This window comes from Pelodiscus sinensis, chromosome 16, assembly GCF_052426305.1.
Source record: "Pelodiscus sinensis isolate ZL-2025 chromosome 16, ASM5242630v1, whole genome shotgun sequence".
NCBI classification, from domain to species: Eukaryota; Metazoa; Chordata; order Testudines; family Trionychidae; genus Pelodiscus; species Pelodiscus sinensis.
The window spans coordinates 3,735,481-3,755,581 of NC_143067.1; the positions used below are offsets into that span (position 1 = coordinate 3,735,481).

The 20,101-nt window shown below is 47.9% G+C and overlaps 1 protein-coding gene across 4 annotated transcripts in view; it reads right to left on the reverse strand.

Moving 5' to 3' along the window:
• Nucleotides 1-20,101, reverse strand: part of SGCD (sarcoglycan delta) — a 555,052-nt gene that overhangs the window by 108,184 nt on the left and 426,767 nt on the right. For all 4 annotated transcript variants that reach the window (XM_075900616.2, XM_075900619.2, XM_075900617.2 and 1 more), the window contains one exon: nt 17,875-17,976. In XM_075900616.2, coding sequence (XP_075756731.1) covers nt 17,875-17,976 — 102 coding nt within the window. The remainder of the gene's footprint in view (nt 1-17,874; nt 17,977-20,101) is intronic.

Consider the following 20,101-nt stretch of genomic DNA (forward strand, 5'->3'; position numbering starts at 1 on the left):
CCCCTTCCCTGAGCGAACCATCTGGCAGTTCTCTCTAGGCGCCTGCGCCCCTGGTGGTGGGAGGAGACGTCACATGCTCCCCACTGCCCCCAGGTCAGTCAGGATGGGGGTAGGGTGGGAGGAGACTTTGCGCGCTCCCCCCTTCTACCGCCAAGCCCTGATTGGTCTGGGAGCGGGGGAGCATGTGACGTCTGACCCCGCCCGGTAAGAGAGCGCCATGCTTAGGGTCACCTGCCAGCTGAGCAGCAGCTGGTGGTTGACTCTAAGTGCCAAGCCCCTTGCAGGACAAGAGGAAACTTCATGCTCTCTCCCCGCCCCCAGGCCAATCAGGGCTTGGGGGGAGAGAGGGAGAGCGCGCAAAGTCTCCTCCCACCCTACCCCCTCCTGTAAGGAGCGTGCGGCACTTCTAAGCACTCCACATTCTGATTGGCCTGGCCGCGGGGGAGCGCAGAGTCTCTTGCTCCCTGCACTCTGGCACGTGGCGCTTAGCGTCAACCACCAGGGTTGACTCTAAGTGCTATGCACTCCCTTGTCCCTAGGCCCTGATTGGCCTAGGGACGGGCCCCTGTGGGCTGGATCAACCCACTTGGCGGGCAGGATCCGGCCCACGGAGGCCCTTTTGCCCGCCCCTGCTGTAACTACTGCCATTCAACATACCGTCCGTCTGGCTCAGGAGCCAAGCAGCTCCTAGGAAGCAAAGGAGACGTCCCTGACCAACAGGCCAGGAAGGTCTCGGGGCAGAGTTTCAGGGAGGGATCTGGCTTAGGAGCAGAGCTGCAGCTGTTCCGGGCCACACTCAGCAGAGGAGGAAAGTGCTGGCTGGCCAAGCTGCATAACTATGTGAACGTTTGCAAGGAGCAAAGCGCCTGGGGCTTGCTCAAATGAGAGCTGGTCCAGGCCAGTAAGGGTGTGTCCAGACTCAGGGTTTTTTTCGGGAAAAGTAGCCTTTTCCCGAAAAAACTTCCCCTGCGTCCAGACTCAAGCCGCATTCTTTCGAAATTATTTCGAAAGAATGCGGCTTTTCTTTCGATGGCGGTAAACCTTGTTTCACGAGGAAGAACGCCTTCCTTCGAAAGTTCCTCTTTCGAAAGAAGGCGTTCTTCAATGTAAAGAGGCCGTCTTCGAAAGAGAGCATCCAGACTCGCTGGGTGCTCTCTTTCGAAAAAGCGGATTTTTCTTTCGAAAGATCCGCGTGCAGTCTAGACGTGATCTTTCGAAAGATGCTCTTTCGAAAGATGCTTTCGAAAGAGCATCTTTCGAAAGAAGCCTGCAGTCTAGACATAGCCTAAGTGAGAAACACATCTATGCTCTTAAGGATCCACGCAGTGGGGATCAGTCTGCAGTCGGCAAAAGCATGAGGGCAAAAGCCAGTTAAGCGCCTTTGGCCTGCAGCCTGGAACATGACCAGTCCCCAGCGGAATCAGATGCAGTATCCTGGCTTTGAATGAACAGACACAGGAAACCAAGGGAGCTTCCTAGCAAACAGCATTGCCAATAAAAAGAAGACATGATTATTAAGTCTTCTGATGAACCGAGGCCTGAATATTGTCCTACAAGGAGGTACATCTGGAGAACAGCACAGAAAGATTCTCTGTCCAAACCTAGACTCTCAGAGTAATCATCAGCCTAACATACCTGAAAGGTTAGATGCCTGCTGGCTCCAAGACAAAACTACGAGCAATAGTCCGACAGGCAGCTCAAAGGAGCTGTGCTCTGAAGACATCTCCAGGAGCGCAAGAGCCCAGGATCCCAAAATAAATACACGCAAGGTCTGTGCTCAGACGAGTTCGCAAAGCATCTCAATAGCCCCCAAGATTAGAATCGACTGAATTTCTGTGCTATCACACCGGAAGCACATCGCCGCAAGTCCTGGAGATTGCCTATAAGAAGCAATTCAGAGGACTGATGAAATACCATATTTTTATAAACTAGTAACGTTTTATGACGCCTGAGATCAGTTCATCTAACAAACTGTCAAAATGAGATCAACACGGGTTTTTATGGGACATATCAACAGCCAAACAGCTCAAACGAGCCACTATATTACACTAAAGTAATGAGAACTTCATTTTCTTGCCTGTTTTTGCAGTATAACAGACCCCTCTCAAACTGCTTACTCAGGGTGCATCTACATTGCACTCGTAGCTCAAAATAAGCTATGCAATTTGAGTTATGTAAATTACATAGCTTATTTCGAGTCAATTTGAAAATAGCTTATTTTGTAATCTGGCACTGTCTACACAGTGCCAAATTTCAAACTAACCTACTATTCCAAAAAGTCCATTACTCTTTATGGAATGCGGTTTACAGGGACTTCGGAATAGCGAGCCCGTTATATTTTGAAATAATGGGTGCACTGTTAAGACGCGGGATACCTCTGGTATCCCGAAATAGCCCTGCAGTGTAGACATAGCCTAAGTGTATTATTTGGCCACCCATATGTGGTTTCACTTAAGTTTACACGAGAGCAACAACTTTACTACAAGTTGAACTTCACTTGTCTGGCATCCTTGGGACCTGTCCGGTGCTGAACCAGAGAATTTGTTGGACCATGAGAAGGCAATATTGTCTAGCAGCATTACCAGCACTTCTACCGCTTAGTGGGCTGTTAGACACATTTAGGGGTAAATCACAGCACAGAGCACTGAGCGCCAGGACTGGTGGCTGTAAACAAACTTTACAGGACTGTGGGAAACGGCCACACCCAGGGTAAGTGGTCATCCAGCTAACTAACTTCGTGCCGGACCATGGATGTTACCAGACCCGAGAGCGCTGGACTAGAGAGGTTCAACCTGCATAAAGAGAAATGACCATTATTTGCAGTTCTAAGCCCTGAACAATTATCCTCTCTCCCTACTTCTATAACACCCAAACCTGAAATACTAACGTTCACAAAACAAACAGTCAACGATCCGCTGAGCAGGCATCATCAAAGAGAAGGGAAACAGAAAATGAGCTGGGAGTCCCAGCTGGGCAGTTATGCCTGTTTCACTCCAGTCAATTTGATTGTCAGTCATTTTATTTATTTCTCTCCTTTAAGGTATTGATGTTTTACAAGGCTCCTCTTTACAAACAAACACATCTCAATCTTCAGGGGCACCCCCTCCGGCTCTGCTCTTGTCAGATCTCATCAGCATCAAAGGCCTCTGCCTGTTTAGTATTTGGGTAGGAGACTTTCAAGGAAAAGCCACAAGCTGCATAGAAAGATTCCAAAGCGACTCTTTGGCTTCTGAAGCAGTTGCTAACCAACCTCCTTGTAAGCACTAGGGGGCACTGTTCTGTTGGTCCTTCAGCTGAGGGACAGATTCCGAGCCCAACCGTTTATGCATATTAAAAATACAATAGCTTCAGGGGGTAGCCGAGTTAGTCTGTTACAGGAAAAAAATAGTATGACAGCACTTTATAGACTAACAAAACATGTAGATGGTATCACGAGCTATTGTGGGCACAGCTCCTTCTTCAGATGACCGGAATTATGAGTTTGGGAGGTGTACACTCGAAATAAACAGGAGAGGGGAAACGGGAGCGGGGGAAGGAGGGAAGTAAAAGGGAGGGGGATGAGAGACAGCATTAGTAAGTATCTGGAGAATGGGTACTTAAACCGAAGCAGATAAAAATCAAAGTCAATAGCTAGATCCCCAAGTCAGGAAGGATACCGCCGGGAGAGCTGTTAGCACCTTCAATGGTTGTTAAATTGGTAATGTCCTCACAATTGAGTCCATTAGCATGTGAACTGAATTTGCGGATGAACTGTAATTCCAATGTTTCCAACATTTCCCTGGGGATCTGGCTTGTAGATCTGGTTTGTGACAAGACAGCTACTTGGAGATCTGTCAGAGTGTGATACAGTGACAACCCCCCTGCCCCCGTCCTTTGAAGCGGGGCTGTCCAATGGGATGCTCTCTTCTCACCATGCCAAAGCCACGGTGTCTTGTGCCAGTGAGCGCGAAAGTCATTTTCACTCTGACAGCTTTATGCCGCAGACCCGCAGACTCCTGCCAGTGGACGCGGCTGTAATTGTGAAAGCCAATTTTGGAAAGTCGGCGTTTGAAATCAATGCGTTCAGTTAGACCCGCAGATGGGACAGCGTAACAGAGAACATTCGGAGGAAGGTTTCCAGAGAGACTTTAGGGTCTGCAATAGTAATTAGGCAACTTTAATGCTACAGCAGGGAAAGACGGTTCCTGACGGTGAGCACTGATGTCTCTGTCCCTATAGGAAGAATCTCTTCTGATGGATTTGTCATTATTCTTCAGCTTCTCTCTTTGTTACTCTATTTGCTTTGCCTTCCTTCTGCATCCACCTTCCCCTCCCAAACAAACAGGCTAACATCTCCCCACGCTACTCCCCTCCCTAAGTGTCTGAACGAGCAGCCTTCTGCAACTCAGAACCAGTTCTGTCGCTTTTCTTCTCCTCTCCTTTGCGGTTTCTCGGTAGACGACCTGGCAGATTTAGCTCTTAATGCCCGGCCCTGTTGGTATGACTTCCTTTCCCTCTGTCTAGCGTTGAATTGTTGTAATGTAGTTCAATTGGAGGGTCTCTTGTTGCATCATCTCTAAGCTACTGATAAATACATTAGGGAGGGTGTTTATACAGGTTGGACCTCTCTGGTCCGGCACCCTCCGGGCCTGACTGGCCTTTGCTACTAGCCACAGGCTGGCTCCCCACTTGCTGCTGGCCCTGCTACTGCGCGCTGGGCTACCCGGCCTCACTGGGCACCCCCGCTGCCGCACGCAGAGTTTTCCGGCCCTGCAGGACTCCTGGCCACCAGCCCTCCACTCAGACTCTCTGGTCCTGCCAACCTCTGTGCCAGACCACGGATGATGCCAGACCGGAGAGTCCTGGTTAACAAAGTTCTAGTCTTACAGACAAAAACACTCGATGTTTGGGAAGGGGGTTGATAAAGGAAGCCTGTGCCTAGAGAAGGAGTTCTACCCCAGTGGCATGGCCCATCGCTTAACCAAACCCCTCCATGGCAGTCTGGCTGGTGCCTTTGGATTCTTGTCCCCGATCCCAAGGGGAAAGAAATGCAAATCAGTTCAGCCCAAGGCTGCCTTCCTCCATGCATGATGATCCCCCAGACCATTTCTGGTACCAGTATGGCACCCACCCTCTAGTACCAGCATGCCTCACGAGCACTCTTTATATTTATCACCACTACTCCCTGCAAGGGGGGTATCCTCATTTCACACATGGGAACCGATACCCCAAGGGTTTAAGTAACTTGCCCAAGTGCACTCTAGGTGTCTGTTGCAGAGCTGGGAATTGATCCTAGGATGCCGGCAAGTGCTCTAACCACTGCCCCATCCTTCCCCTGATGTGATTTCCTTTTTGGCCTCTTTGAGGGGGAAGTTCTGGGGACAGTGGTAGAGGCCGCCTGCAGATACCATGCTACCGGAGGGGGCCTGAGGGAGGGATCTGGTGGCAGACAACACACAAGGAGCTCCCACCGAGACTCTCGTTTCCTCTGAAGGATACTTGGGGAAGCCGTGGGTTCAAATGGCACCGCTTCCATCTTTGTTGTGCAAGGCCAAGAGTGTCCCTGCGCGGACGGAAGAACGTGCACTGAAACCCATCGACTTTTCTCCTCCCTCTGCAGGTTATGCCCACGCAGAGGAGAAACGGAGCCGTCTCTCACTGCTACGTACAGTTCTGTGCGAGCAGCCATGGAAAAGCAACCCGCTCCTTAAGCAGAAAGGTCATAAGCAAAATCAGGTGTAACCAGGTGATAGTTTGCCTCAGAAATGAGCCTCCGAAAATGAAGAAAGAAGCAAAAAAAGGGTTCCGGCAAAATTGTCATTTTCCAAAAGAGCCATTTTTTCACTTAATATTTGTACACTGCATTGTTTTTATTCAGCGTTACTCTAACACCGCTTCCCACGGGAGGCAGCATGGCTCTCAATATGGCTCATTGGAACAGGACTCAAGGTGCAGAGGGGATGCTCCTAGCTTTACTAGTGACCACAGGGAAACCACCTCACCTATCCACGCCTCTGTTTCCCCTTCCATCTTTGTCAGTGTGATCTCCTAGGCCATAAGCTCTTAGGGGCAGGAATCTCTCTTAGGGTATGTCTACACTACAGCGCTAGTTCGAACTAACTTAGTTCGAATTAGTTAATTCGAACTAAGCTAGTTCGAACTAACGCGTCTAGAACTAAAAACTAGTTCGAACTAGCGTTTTGCTAGTTCGAACTAGCAAGTCCACATTGAGTGGACTCTGAACAGGGCTTAAGGATGGCCGGAAGCAGTGCCGGCAGGGCATAAAAGGAGGACTTAGAGCATGGAGATGCTGTCTCAGGCTAGCCGAGGGCTGCGCTTAAAGGGTCCCGACCCCCACCCCGGACACACAGTTCTAAGGGGTGCCCCGCTTGCAAAGAAGTTCTGGCTTGGAGTGCCCTGAGTGCCCACACTGGGCACATCACACCACTCGGCCATCAGCCCGGCTGCACTTGCCGCAGGCTGCCATCTGGGGAGAGGGAGTAATTGGGGGGCTGCAGGAGAGCTTCCAGCCCCAGAAGCCCACAGAGCCAGCCCAGTCCTCCCCATCGGGGGCTCGTACCCCATTCCTCCCTCACCTCCTTCCACTTACCCTTCCTTAGCCCCCCTTCTTATTGATGTACAAAATAAAGATAACGTTTCTTCCAACATTGACTCTGTCTTTATTGAAAAAAAACTGGGGGAGACTGGGAAAAGGAGGTGGGAGAGGGGAAGAGAAAGGCTGGGAGAGGGGAGGGCAACTAACATGATCAGGGGTTGGGAACAGGTCCCAGATGAAGAGAGGCTACAGAGACTGGGACTGTTCAACTTAGAAAAGAGGAGACGGAGGGGGACAGGATAGAGGTCTCTAAAAGCAGGGGTTGGGTGGAGAGGGTGCATTCAGAAAAGTTCTTCCTGAGTTCCCATCAAGAAGGACTAGAGGACACCAAAGGAAAGGAATGGGTATCAGGCTTGAAACTAGTAAGAGAAAGTTGTTGTTGTTGTTGACAAAGCAAATAGTTAACCTGTGGAACTCCTTGCTGCAGGAGGCTGTGAAGGCTACAACTAGAACAGAGTTTAAAGGGAAGTGAGATAAAGTGATGGAGGTTGGGTCCATGGAGTGCTATTAGCCAGAGGGTAGGAGTGGTGTCCCTGCCCAAAGTTTGTGGAAGGCTGGAGAGGGATGGCACGAGACAAATGGCTTGGTCACTGTCTTCGGTCCATCCCCTCCAGGGTTCCTAGGATTGGCCGCTGTTGGCAGACAGGCTACTGGGCTAGATGGACCTTTGGTCTGACCCAGGACGGCCATTGTAAGCTCAGGGCTCAGTGTCGGGGGTCTCAGTGGACCCCCCTGATTTTCATGCACACCTGGTCCTGGGTGGCCAGGCTGGCAGCTCTCCTGCCCTAGACGGCCACTTTCCTGTGCCTAGTGCAGAGATCGTGGACGAGGTCCACGATGTCCGCACTAGCCCAGGAAGGTGCCCGCCTCTTGCGGTCCAGGGCAAACTCCCGGGAGCCGCCAGCCTGGTCCCGGCAAGAGGGGGTGGGCTGGGGGGCATCGGGTGGGTGGCTCTGTGCCGTGCCAGGTGCAGGGTCTGCTAGCTGGGTGCTGGCAGGCTTGCACCTGGCACGGGCACCGTAGCCAGCCCGTGCCCCTTTAAGGGGTCCGGGGCCGGGAGGGGGGCATAGAGTTTCCCTGGTGTTGGCCAGAGTGGCCACCAGGGAAACCTGGGGAGGGCTAGCCTCCCACTAGTTCGAACTAAAGGGCTACACAGCCCTTAGTTCGAACTAGCTAGTTCGAACTAGGCGTTAGTCCTCGTAAAATGAGGTTTTCCTAGTTCGAACTAAGCGCTCCGCTAGTTCGATTCAAATTCGAACTAGCGGAGCGCTAGTGTAGCACCTATTAAAGTTAGTTCGAACTAACGTCCGTTAGTTCGAACTAACTTTGTAGTGTAGACATACCCTTACTCTGCTCACCTGCCACTAACTCCATCACTCTTTCATCTTAAATAACGCAGTGGCTATTTCTATATTCTAGTGTATGCAAAGCAACCAGGGCCCTGTGAGCCAATGTAGAAGTCTAGACTTAATGTATCCTTAAACTCAGGGGTTTTGCCCTTGAGAGAAAGAAATGCAGCGTACTGCAGCAACACAGGCTACAATGTTTTGTTCCGGATTCAGAATTCAAGATTTCATCCCCAACGGATACGATCTAAGCGTTTGGAACCGTTGTGTCTCTACCCAAGAGCCAAGCCAATTTATCTCTCAGTTGTCACTCCACCCAGTGCTACTAACTAAGCAACAGGGAGCCTAAACATCCATCTGTCCTATCTCCACAGAACTCATACTGCCTCGGAGAAATGAAAAGTTTCTCTTAGGAGACTACAGAGAGGAAATGGAGCCGGGAACAATGCATTGCCCCTACACATTTGCTAGAGAAAAGGAGTGAAAAGATAGCAGAGAAAAGTGAACTGAACGGCACCACCCCGTTACCTCACAAGGGGGCTAATATGGGAATGCGAGATGCCAGACACGAAATAAAACATAAACGTCCAAACTAGACACTGAAATAAGGTTCATTCTATTCAGCCACTTTCTCGTTTGATATAAAAAGAAATATTTTATGTCCATTTTGGAAAACTTAAGGACACGAGAACGGTCAGACCAAAGGTCCATCCAGCTCAGTGTCCTGTCTGCCAACAGTGGCCAAAACCAGGTGCCCCAGAGGAAGGGAACAGAACAGGTCATCCTCACCTGAGCCCTCCCCTGTCACCCATTTCCAGACAAACAGAGGCTAGAGACACCATTCCTACCCATCCTGGCTAACTGCCATTGATGGACCTAACCTGCATGAATTCATCAAGCTCTTTTGAACTCTGCTAAAGTCCGGTCTCCACAAATATGAAATCCAATACACAATTGACTTGTCCGAATCTCAGGATACACAACTCAAGTGGCAATATGATGCAACCTGGTTTTCAGTTTAGTTCCAGAGGAAACATAATCCCACCACACGCGTCCACATAGCTAATGTCCTCTCCCTTTAGAGGCTCGGTGGCAAACCTACTGAGAAGTTTATTGGGTCAAGGCGGAGATGCAATGCAAAAATCCATGAAGCAGCGAGCATCTAGTCCTGACTCAGCATCTGACCCTTAGGATGTGGTTGGAGCCCTTAATTTTAGAACCACCAAGGCCATCCCAAAGGGGAAATAAGACCAAAACCCAAGGTGATTTTATTTCACTACACTGGAAGGAAAGGAATCAGCAAAATTGTGGGGGTTGCTTAGGAAATTTGCCTTCTGTCTCTCCCCTTCCCCGCCAATATGTGACTTTTGTGGATGATAATGAATCCTACATAAATGCACAGGGCTTAAATAAACTCTCCTCACTGGAGAGAATAAACACTTTTAGTCAGTGGCTTCAACTTCTGAATTCAGGCACTTCTCAAGTGGTCATAGCAGGCGCTTTCTTGCTGCATGACGCATTGTTGTTAGCACAACAGAAGTACAAACGCACGGTTCCGAGTGTTTGTTTAGAGGTGTGCCCACTATGAAAATACATACAAAAGCCCAGAGAGGAGACCAGCTTGGCACACTTGATTAACTTTAATAGGTGCTGATTATGCTGCTCATATTCCATGAAATTAAAAGGCTTACAAATGCTATGAGCCATTACCCTTCCATTTAAGGGAGCTTATGACATGTTAGCAACATTTAATGAAATTCTGTTCAAAATGCTTCAGCGAGACTTTACTTCAAGATGTAACTCGCGGTGTTACTTCAGAAAAGGGTTTTATGGAAGAGCTTCCTCTCCCTGTCTTTTTGGGGGATTGGTGCAACACTGGAAAGATGAACAAAGCCATAGAAGAGGCCAATTCTTCCCTTAGCACATACATGTCGCTGCTGGAGGTGGCTCAGTCTTTGTAACAGTTGAATACATGAGGGAAGGGAATCTGCAAAACAAAGCCTAAATCCAACGCAAAATTCAGCACTCCTTCTGCCCACCTCCAACATCCTCTTGAAACATCACAGTTGAGAATGGTTTGACCAGCTCCGGTGTCCAGTTAGGACACAGTTTTCAATCTAGCTGCAAAAGTCGTCTTCATCATCCAGCTCTTCAGCAGGCCAGGTACCCCAGTGCCGCTGAGTCCTGGCCCCGGCAGACAGACGGCAGCTCTCTTGTGGGATCTGCCAGCTTCCCTACTTGAGAATGGACCTGGGGACGACCTGCCAGCTGTGTTGTCTTCTGCACAGGTGAGCCTGCTCTGCCCATCAGGGTAATGAGCACTCGGCATAAATTGCTGGTGCTCGTGCTGATCTGAGACGTCTTGCAGCTCACATCACTGAGGCATTCAATGCCTCAATCTATCATGTTTGTGCTTCTGGTTGCTGGCTCTTCGCCTCACTGATAGCTATCAGGAAGCAGGACTCTAAGGACTGACCAGAAGGAGACAGCTGAAGTGTGGCCTTGAAACAGAGACAGACAGACAGACACCTGCGCGTGCACGCACACAGACAAAGTAGGAATAAGAGATCCTCCAGAAAAGGGCTTTATTCCGGAGGATCGCACCAGTCTAGACACTTTTTTCCGGCTTTTCCCCAAGCCGGAAAAAAAGCGGCGGCCATGTTTATTTAAATCCCGCAGGGGATATTTAAATCCCCCGCGGATTTCCCTATTCCCAAGTTCAAAATTAGCATGCCCCTTCCGAAGAAGGGGCCAGTGTAGATGTAGCCATGGTGTAGATGCTGCGGCAGCTTGGCTTAAGGTAAACCAACTCCAGCTACACAAAACGTGTAGCTGAGTGACATACCTTAGTTCGAACTGCCTGGTCTAGTGTAAGACCAGGCCTTAGTGTTTATAAATGGATACTTTTGGCTCTGTAGCGGATACGTCTTATTGCCGGTGCATGTCACTGTTTAGCTCCACAAGTATATTTTACTGCTTGTGAACGTGCAAATTTCACTTTGCAGTAGGTATGACTATTGTGCAAATATGATGAGTCAATGCCTGGATTCTGGCACTTAAATCAAATAGATACACTATGAGACAAGTTGTGTGCAAAATAATTATTTATCAGCCTTAAAAGCTTCCTTTTACGACTCGACTCATTTAAATATTGGCCTCGGGAAGAGTTGTTACTAATGAAAAGGGAATCATTCGTGGCAATGGGAAATGCATGAAATCGCATTGTCTGCAGTTGCGATGTAAACTGTTGTGTCGACAACAGCTGATTAAACTCTCGCAGGAAAAAGATAAACGTTGTCGGCTCCAATCCTACAGTTAGTTCTGCCACTGTGGACTCCCGCCCCAGGCAGATTCTTACTACTGGATCTGGATCAAACCCACGGCCAGGAGACCCTTGCGATTTGTGGAATTGCTATTCGTGGCTCTGTGCATTCGCAGGGGTCTTCTGTCCCAGCCTGGTGGGGGCCCAGAGCCGCGGGGAACTCACCAGCCACTGACATCAGTAGGCATTTTGACCATGTTATGTTGCCTGGCTCTAGCCCTGCCAGCTACTCTGAATGGACGGACTTCCACTGAAGCGAACAGGACTCCACACGGGGAAAGCCAGCGCCCCCCACAACGCACCTTGCAGGTTTGAAGCCCAGCACATCCTCTGGCAGTAAAATGTCTGGATGGCAGCTTTGCATTTTGCACTAACCCTTTTGCTTTCCCAAACGGCGATTCGTTTTTTAGGGCTAGTTTAAAACTGGTTTAAAGCATGCATGAGTGCGCGTGTTGTTTTAAAGGGAAAAACTGGGTGTTCCAGTGCAGGTGACAAAACTGATCCAATATCATCCTGAAAATGCCTAATACTACAGATCAAGTTCTGCCATTATCTAAACCAGTGCAGCATCATTGTGGCTGAGGGCTGCAGTCCTGTAATGTGTCCTGTCTGGTCCGATCCACCTGCACAGAGCTACATTCCAGCCAGGGGAGCTACATTCCAGCCGGTGGGTATGAGACTCAGCCTATATGGATCCGATGGCAGGGTCAGAGTCAATATATTTTATAATGCAGAATTCCTGATCACTCAAATACGCACTTTGCTAATATCAGCACTCCTGCTGCATTCGACAGGATTACTTGTGTAAGGAAAACTAGGCATGTGCATAAATATTTGCAGGACTGGCATCTAATTTTCCACTTATTAACTAGAAATGATTACTATAAAAGATCAGCTCATCACTTGTTTTAAATAACATAAGCTGAACTGCATTTAAATCTTGAATGAGGATTTGTGAATCCTAAATTTGGGACATGAGAAGATCATTTTCTATCGGCGAGATTATCCTCTTTCTAGTTGTCACCCGATTACTCAGCCAAGTCTACACTTTTGTTGTGCAACCTCAGCACACGATTTTATTTGTTGTCATTGGGATAGAAAATACATCACATTCTATATCAAACATCCGTATGTGTTGTCTATAGATGTGGAAGTAGCACACCTCAAAACAAAGCAAAAATGTCCATTCAAGAAGGCTGAAGCTTTGCTGAAAAGAAGTTTCAAGGAACCCGCCTGTTAATGTCTCGTCTCAAAAAAAGGGCACAAAATTTCCACTTTTTAAAATTCTAGTCAAATCCAAACAATGGCAGATTGCGATCACAAGCAGCCCGTTATCGCTGCTTTCCAGCACACAAAATTAACACTTGTGCTCTTACGTGCAACTTTCAGGAGAAGTTTGTCTGCTTTTAAAAAGTAAACAGATGGTTCACACAATTGTCCGCAATAAATTACAACTGTTAGAAAGACAGTTACATTTTGAGAGCTACAATGAATCTGGGCTGCAGATGGGCTTATGGATGACCCTTCCAATTTTTAATAATCTCTGTAATTTATGTGCAAGTAAAGAAATGAAAAGACGCCACATGCGCCTTCTTGGCTAAGTAGAAATCACTTTTATTTACTCAGGCAATACTTCATGGTCCAGTTAACTTCTTAATTAAAGGCAGCAAGCTGCTCGTGTTCCATGCAAGTGGCCCGGAGAATAACATTTCGTGTGCAATATGTTTATCTGGGAGTTAAAGATGCTCTGCTCAGGTTTGGAGACCCGGATGCATCTCTCCTTTTCCTTGACAACAAGGCTAAAGAATGCACCTGTCACGGCAGCAAAAGTAGCACGAGTTTCTCAAAATTACTCCTCGGTGTTCACAAAACTGCTCAGGACGCGCTGATGCCCAGCAGTACACAGCCCACCCCTCAAACATGGCTCCTGTGGGTGGTGATAAATCACACGCATCAGCACGATGTGTCGGCGATGGACTATGCTCGGATGCAGTCACAGTGGCAAGACCTCAACTGTGGGACTCCTTTCACGAAGTGATGAGACAGAACTCGACCAAAGGGTGAGGGGCATCCAGTGGGGCCGATCGCCACCATTGGCCCCAGAGAAAGGTGGGAGGAGGGCACAGCTCCGCGCCTCCGGAAGGGGTGGGGCTGAAGGCAGAGGAGGCGGGGCGTAGGGCAGTCAGCCCTTAGTGCTGCTCAGACTGCCACTGCTGTCAAAGTAGCAACAGTGGCGGCCGGGAGCTCCAGGCCCCTTTGAAACACCGGGCCCTTGTGCAACTGCCCCCTTTGCCCTCCTGGATGCATCAGGTAGCCACTTCCAGCTCCCTTATTCAGAAATCACAACAGCTGCTCCAGCTTCTGTTTGAATTAGGGCAACCCGGGGTCCCCTGTTCACCTCGGGTGGTTTCCTCTTCCTATCCCATGGCTTTTCCCCAAGAGCGGCCAATCTAGGCCCCACAGCGCAAATGAAATGCATCTCTTAAATGGAGAACGCCCGCTCTCTTTAGGCCCGAGGCGCTGGTTTCTAAGGAAAGGATCTGTCGACGCTTTTAATCGTGCTCTACTTTGGAATTAGAGACGCAAGCGTAAGGCCCTACCAAATTCATGGCCATGAAAAATGGACGGTGAAAGCTGATCTCCCCCTGTGGAATCTGGACTTTTCTGTGCTTTCCCCCTATATGATACAGACTTCATGGGGGAGGCCAGTGGTTCTCACATTGGGGTCTTGATGAGAAAGGGAACTGCAGGGTTATGTTTGGGAGGTGTGGTGCTGCCAGCCTTACTGTCACAGTGCTCTCAGAACTGGGCATCCAGAGAGTGGTGGCTGCTGACTGAGGGTCCAGCCCTGCAGGTGTAAAGGTGGCAAGGCCATCCTATGTCAGCCTTACTCCTGCATGGCCCTGCCTTCACACCTGGGCTCCACCAATCAGCAGCTGCCCAGCTCTGACAGCAGCGCCGCCAGCAGCAATGCACAAGTAAGGGTAACAGTTCCACCCCCTCTACAATAACCTAGTGACCCCCCCCCGCCACACACACACTCACTCCTATTCGGGTCTGGAGAGGACCCCTACAACACCGTGACATTTCAGATTTAAATAGCTGAAATAATGTAATTTACCATTTTCAAAATGGCCATGAAATTGATCAAAATGGACCATGATTGGGGTAGGGCCCTACGCCAATCAAAGGAGGGAAAGAGTGGCTGAGGATCTGAGGTTGCCACCAACTATCGAGATACCTTCCTAAGAAATTTCCACCGGGACTTCCTGGCTCTAACCATAGAGAGATCCAGAGACAGGAAGTACTCTATGATTCACCCATGTGGTCAAGGGTGGAACTGGCAGAGCTTCACTGAGATCATGGGAGTGCAACTCTCATCACGAATCCGGTCCCATGATCTCTCCTGCATACAGATACCACTTGTGTAACTAGACTAGGAGACAAAACTGCACTGAAATGTCATTCTCTGCCTTTTGCTATGGTTCATCTGCTATAAATAACCATCATCTGCAAGTCTGCTGAGCAATAAATAAAACCATTAGCTAAGCTAGCAGACTGCACGCTTTGGCTATTGACTAAAGCATATGAAAATATTACACGTTAACATAGTCCTGGTAGGTTTTTGTATGTATCATTATTTAAAGTTCTTGTCTCTTACACGGGGCATTTTAAAAATTCATTCTGCACCAGTGAAAATCCTAAGTCATTCAGTGGTAACGGAGCTAGTGCTGACTTTCAGAGATGCCACTGAGAGCTGAGTTGGGCACTTAGTTTTCACTGTATTCCTCAAGCTCAGTCATCGGTAAGACATTTCCTTTCGCAAGAATGCTCTGGCGAGATCAGAAACGAGCTACTGCTGGTATATGGCCAATTAAAGTTCTGCTAATTTAGAGGTACTTGCATATATCCCCAAAAGATTGCAGATTCTGTCCCCAGCAGTTAGCCACATCCATCCTGACTCAGCTGGCCTCATTAACACTGGTCCTACACTTGATAAGTAACTTCCTTCTTTTGCTATGCTGGACCGTGAGTGGTTGTGTACTATATATCCTACCTCTGTGATTTCCACTCCATGCAGCGGATGAAGTAGTTTATATTCATGAAACTTTTAAGCCCAAATAAATCTGTTAGCCTTTAAGGTGCCACAGGATTTTCCTTGTTCATTTTACTGAAACCAGAGTTGCACCTGATGATCACTAGATTGGAATGCGGTCTGACCGTTGGAAAGATTGGGATAAATTTCGTGCTAGCTACACCGAATAGAGCTCCACCAGGAAGCCCGTGGAGCTGTACGTATGGTACAGATCACACAGACTGATCCGCAGCTCACTGAAGTCAGCGGAAAGATGCTCATTGACATCGCTGGATTTTTGATCAGACCCTTGGATTTACAGCTGGTGTCATCCCAGGACAACAATATGCTGGAAGGAGGGAAAAGTCTCCTATAGAAGGAACATTCCTACAGGACTTGCTTTATCTCCTCTTTGGCCTCCATAAAACCACCACCATAACGTGTGGTCTGGTATCATAGCCCCTGTTAGCATGAGAAGCTCTTGTGTCCCTTCCCCATACTGAAATGTAGATTCAGACAGTGAGGACTAAAAATCAATAAACCTCCCAGTAGCACTAAATGCGGCTTGCTCTCTTCTCCAAAAACAAAATATTATTTCCAAAACGCTAACAAAATAAAGGTATTTTGCGACTCCTTCCATGTATTTATCCACTATATGATGCGTTTCTTCTTGTGCTCGATGCTAAGTGAATGAAATTACGTGCCTGGGTAGGGCCCTACACAATTCATGGTCCATTTTGGTCAATTTCGCTTTTATAGGATTTTTTAAATGGCCATTTCACCATTTCAGCTCTTGAAATGTGAAATTTCAGTGTTGTTGTTGTGGGGGTCCTGACCCCCAAACCGCTGTGGGAGGAACACAAGGTTATGAGAGGGGGAGCTGTAGCACTGCTACCCCTATTTCTGTGCTGCTGCTGGCAGTGGTGCTGCCATCAGAGCTGGGCAGCTGGGGCAGGCAGCTGCTGGCTGCGAGCACGGTAAGGTATTGCCACCCGTACGTCTTCTCTGCTGCTTTCTGAGGTGGACTCGTCAGCAGCCACCCTTCTCCAGGCACCCAGCTCTGAAGGCAATGCAGCTATAAGGGTGCCCCCTTAACTATACTTGGGAAACCCCTGCACTTCCCTTTGGGGTCAGAACCTCCAGTCTGAGACACACTGGCCTTCCCTTGTGACATCTGTGTAGTACAGGGTAAAAGCACAAGAGCAGATTGCACGGCAAGAGACCAGATTTCACAGTCCGTGATGCCTTTTTCACGGCCATGAATTGGGTAGGGCCCTGTGCATAGGGCTCTCAGGCTCTCCTCTTATCCCCACAGGGAAACATTTATAGATATCGATAGCGTTTCATTTGCTTCTCTTTCTAAACTCCAATGAGGGCATGAATCAATCAGCTTCCATTGTAGGTGAGGTTACAGCCTTGAGTAATTCCATCGAATACTGTATTGGGTGTTGCACTGATTACTCCACAAAGTTCCACTTGCTACAAGGCCAGTGAAATGCAGAGCAAAAGCAAGGTGACCAATATTTAATTAGCTATCTGCCACTGTCACCAAAGTGCAAAGTGGCTATCCAATTCAAATTAACATTTCAGAACAGGAAACAGGATGGTCGATGGCTTCCCTAAGAACGGCCATACTGGGTCAGACCAAAGGTCCATCTAGCCCAGTGTCCTGCCAGCCGACAGTGCCCACGCCAGGTGCCCCAGAGGGAAGGAACACAACAGATAATCCTTACGTGAACCCTCCCATCACCCATATCCAGAGAAACAGAGGCTAGGGACACCATTCTTACCCATCCTGGCTAACAGCCCTTGATAGACCTAACCTCCATGAATATATCTAGTCCCATGAAGTATTAACAGGAAACCAAAGCTATGCATAACCTATTCAGACTTTAAAAGATGCTTATGCTAAACAATTTTGCATAAGAATGGCCAGAAAGAGATGACAGTAAATTAAATTTGACTGTAAAAATGCAATTCCAATCTCCTGATTTAGACTTGTAGTCATTTTCCCATGCTTGCTGTTAGTTTGAGTAGCACGCCATTACAAACACTGCAGTATCTGCAGCACCTTGCAGAGGTGAGCCCCTGGTCAGAAAGAGTTTAAGATGATGAATCGTGGCTGAATCATACCTATAAGTATCCATTATAGCCCTAGGGTCCCACACAGTATGGATGATAAACTGCAGGATTTCACAACTATCCACCATCTCTCTACCCACAGAAGTCAGGAATTCTGGAATGAGGGCTTCTCATGTGTCCTACATCGAAATGAGGAGAAATGGCTTTCTCTTATCCTAGATATTCTGGAAACATTTTATTTGCTTTTGAAAAAACTCTGCCTTCAACTCATGCAAAAATGCATGTAACTACACAATAGACACGCTACTGCGTATTCCCCAAATTAGCCAGGCGTAGCTAATGAGCCCAGCCCATTTATAGTTGTGAAGTGTCTGGGTGCCATTGTTACCGAGATATTTTCTAGTGTTCACAGTACAGAAATTTGATCGTTCCTTCTCCTTTCCGCATAACTTACTGGTCTGGACCGGATTTCTTTGGCGTAGAGAGGTTTCAAGAATTCTGAATCACCTTCTAGCTTCAGACCTTTCTCTGTGATTCTCAGGTTCCCCATTCCATCCTGAAATACACACACAAACACATACACATACACAAAAAAAGCCCTATTAGCTCTGATTTCTAAATACCCGTGTGAGGCTGTCAAAAGCAGAAACAAAGTTATCGTTGTTGTCTTTTGCCTGTACAGAACATGTAAAACACTAGGAGGCATTGCATCATGCAATTACTTGCATTATCCTTTTAGCTCCATTTTCTGTAAGGAAATTCTGTTCTACGCAATCCGCAATGCCCTCTGGTAAACCATTTACACAGATGAAAGCTGCCCTTTAGGGCTAGTCAGCTTTGTTCAGCAACAGGGAGGTAAGGTGACATTCTATGTTAACATGAATCTACACACTGTAATGTGTCTGTATATTGATATTACTTTTCCAGGCACGATGAGTCCACATATAGCACAAAAGGACATGAATTCCACAGTTAACAGACTGGTTAAAAATGAGGATTAACATTCTAAAATCCCCCGATTCCCACAGCAGTACTTGTAGTTATGTGCTCATGTTACTTCTGTCATAGCATTGTAATTAAGTGCCCTGCGTCGCTTGATTTTCTTATTTAATACGTGGTTCAGCAAAGGCATTGCAATTCTTTGGTTCTTCCCTGAGATAGCAAACAATAGTGAGGAGGAAAGCTATTTAAAGAGTTATGGAAAGTACTTTACTGGTGTCAGTTTTTGTGCGAGAATTTCTCATGCCTTTTCTATCGGGTGACAGGCATACAGCGGCAGCAAAAGAAGGCAGACTGGGCGTGCGTTAACCATTTTTCACCTTTGCCTTTTGAAAGTTATGTCATTTATTCAGAGCGGTGTTTTAGTGTAGCTGAAGATGTAATTACCTGAAAAAAGTGTGTGTGGGTGTGAGAGTTTGAATTGCAAAGATAAGTATTATATCCACAAAGAAAATATACAAGGGCTGAATGTCAATTTCAAGATTCAGAACAATTCTCAAGTGGGAAAGTAGCTGCTTTGGTTGCAGAGATAAAACCTAGGGCTGAGAGTTGCAAAGTTGCCTGAGATCTGCATGATGAATTCCTTTTGAAAAGCCATGTAAATTGCTGTCCACATCTCCGAGGTGGCTTGGAAAATCTTCATTTGGGAGCTCTAAAAAGTGTAATTATGTTAATACTGGCTAATCCCCAGTGTAAGCCCACTGGCAAAGTACTCTACTTAGGAAGGAACAACCAGTGTCTCTCCTACAGAATGGGAAGTGGCTGCCTAGGAAGGAGTATGGCAGAAAGGGATCTAAGGGTTCAGAGTGGACCACAAGCTAAACATGAGTCAACAGCATGACGCTGTGGCACAAAAAGTGAATAAACATGATTCTAGGATGCACTGACAGGAGTGTTGTGAGTAAGACACGAGAAGTCATTCTTCCACTCTACTCTGCGCTGATTAGGCCTCAGTTGGAGGATGGTGTCTAGTTCTGGGCACCGCATTTCAAGGAAGATGTGGAGACATTGGAGAAGGTGCAGAGAAGAGCAACAAAAACGATGGAAAGTCTAGAAAACATGAGTGAGGAGGAACGACTGAAGGACTTGGGCTTGTTTAGTTCTAGTGTTCTATGTGTTCCCACATCCGGATCTGACCCTTCCCTCCGCTGAGGCAGAGCAGAGGGATGGAGTTCTCCTTTGAGTTCCTTTCACCCAGCAGGCACCAGCAGGGTGAGCGGCCCTGAGCTGTGAGAGGCACTCTGTGTGTGCGCGTGCCGGGATTTCACCTCTGGTTTTGCAAAGGAAGCCCTGAGCTAGTGCCCGGGGAGGCCGAGGGAGAATGCTATTCAAGGGAGAACAAGATCAATCCAATTCCTTCTAGAAGGAAAAAAAAAATAGGAAATCATCTGAACCTCTGTTTCAACAAACTCGGATGTGTTAGTCGATCGAGGCACTGGTTCCCAACCGTTTCGAGCACGCGGGCCCCTTTTCAATCGATTCAAATATTATGGACACCCCAAACAACATCGCTGTTTTCAAGCAATATCGCGGCCCGGCCTTTCACAGTTCTGGGTCAAGGGGAGTGGCAGCCAGCACGTCCCTTGGCCCCGCTGCTTCCTCAGTTCTGGTCCCTTCACCATCCATCGAGGGCATGGCAAGGGGGCTCTTGTGGCCAAAGGCAGCTCCTGCCCCGCACTCCG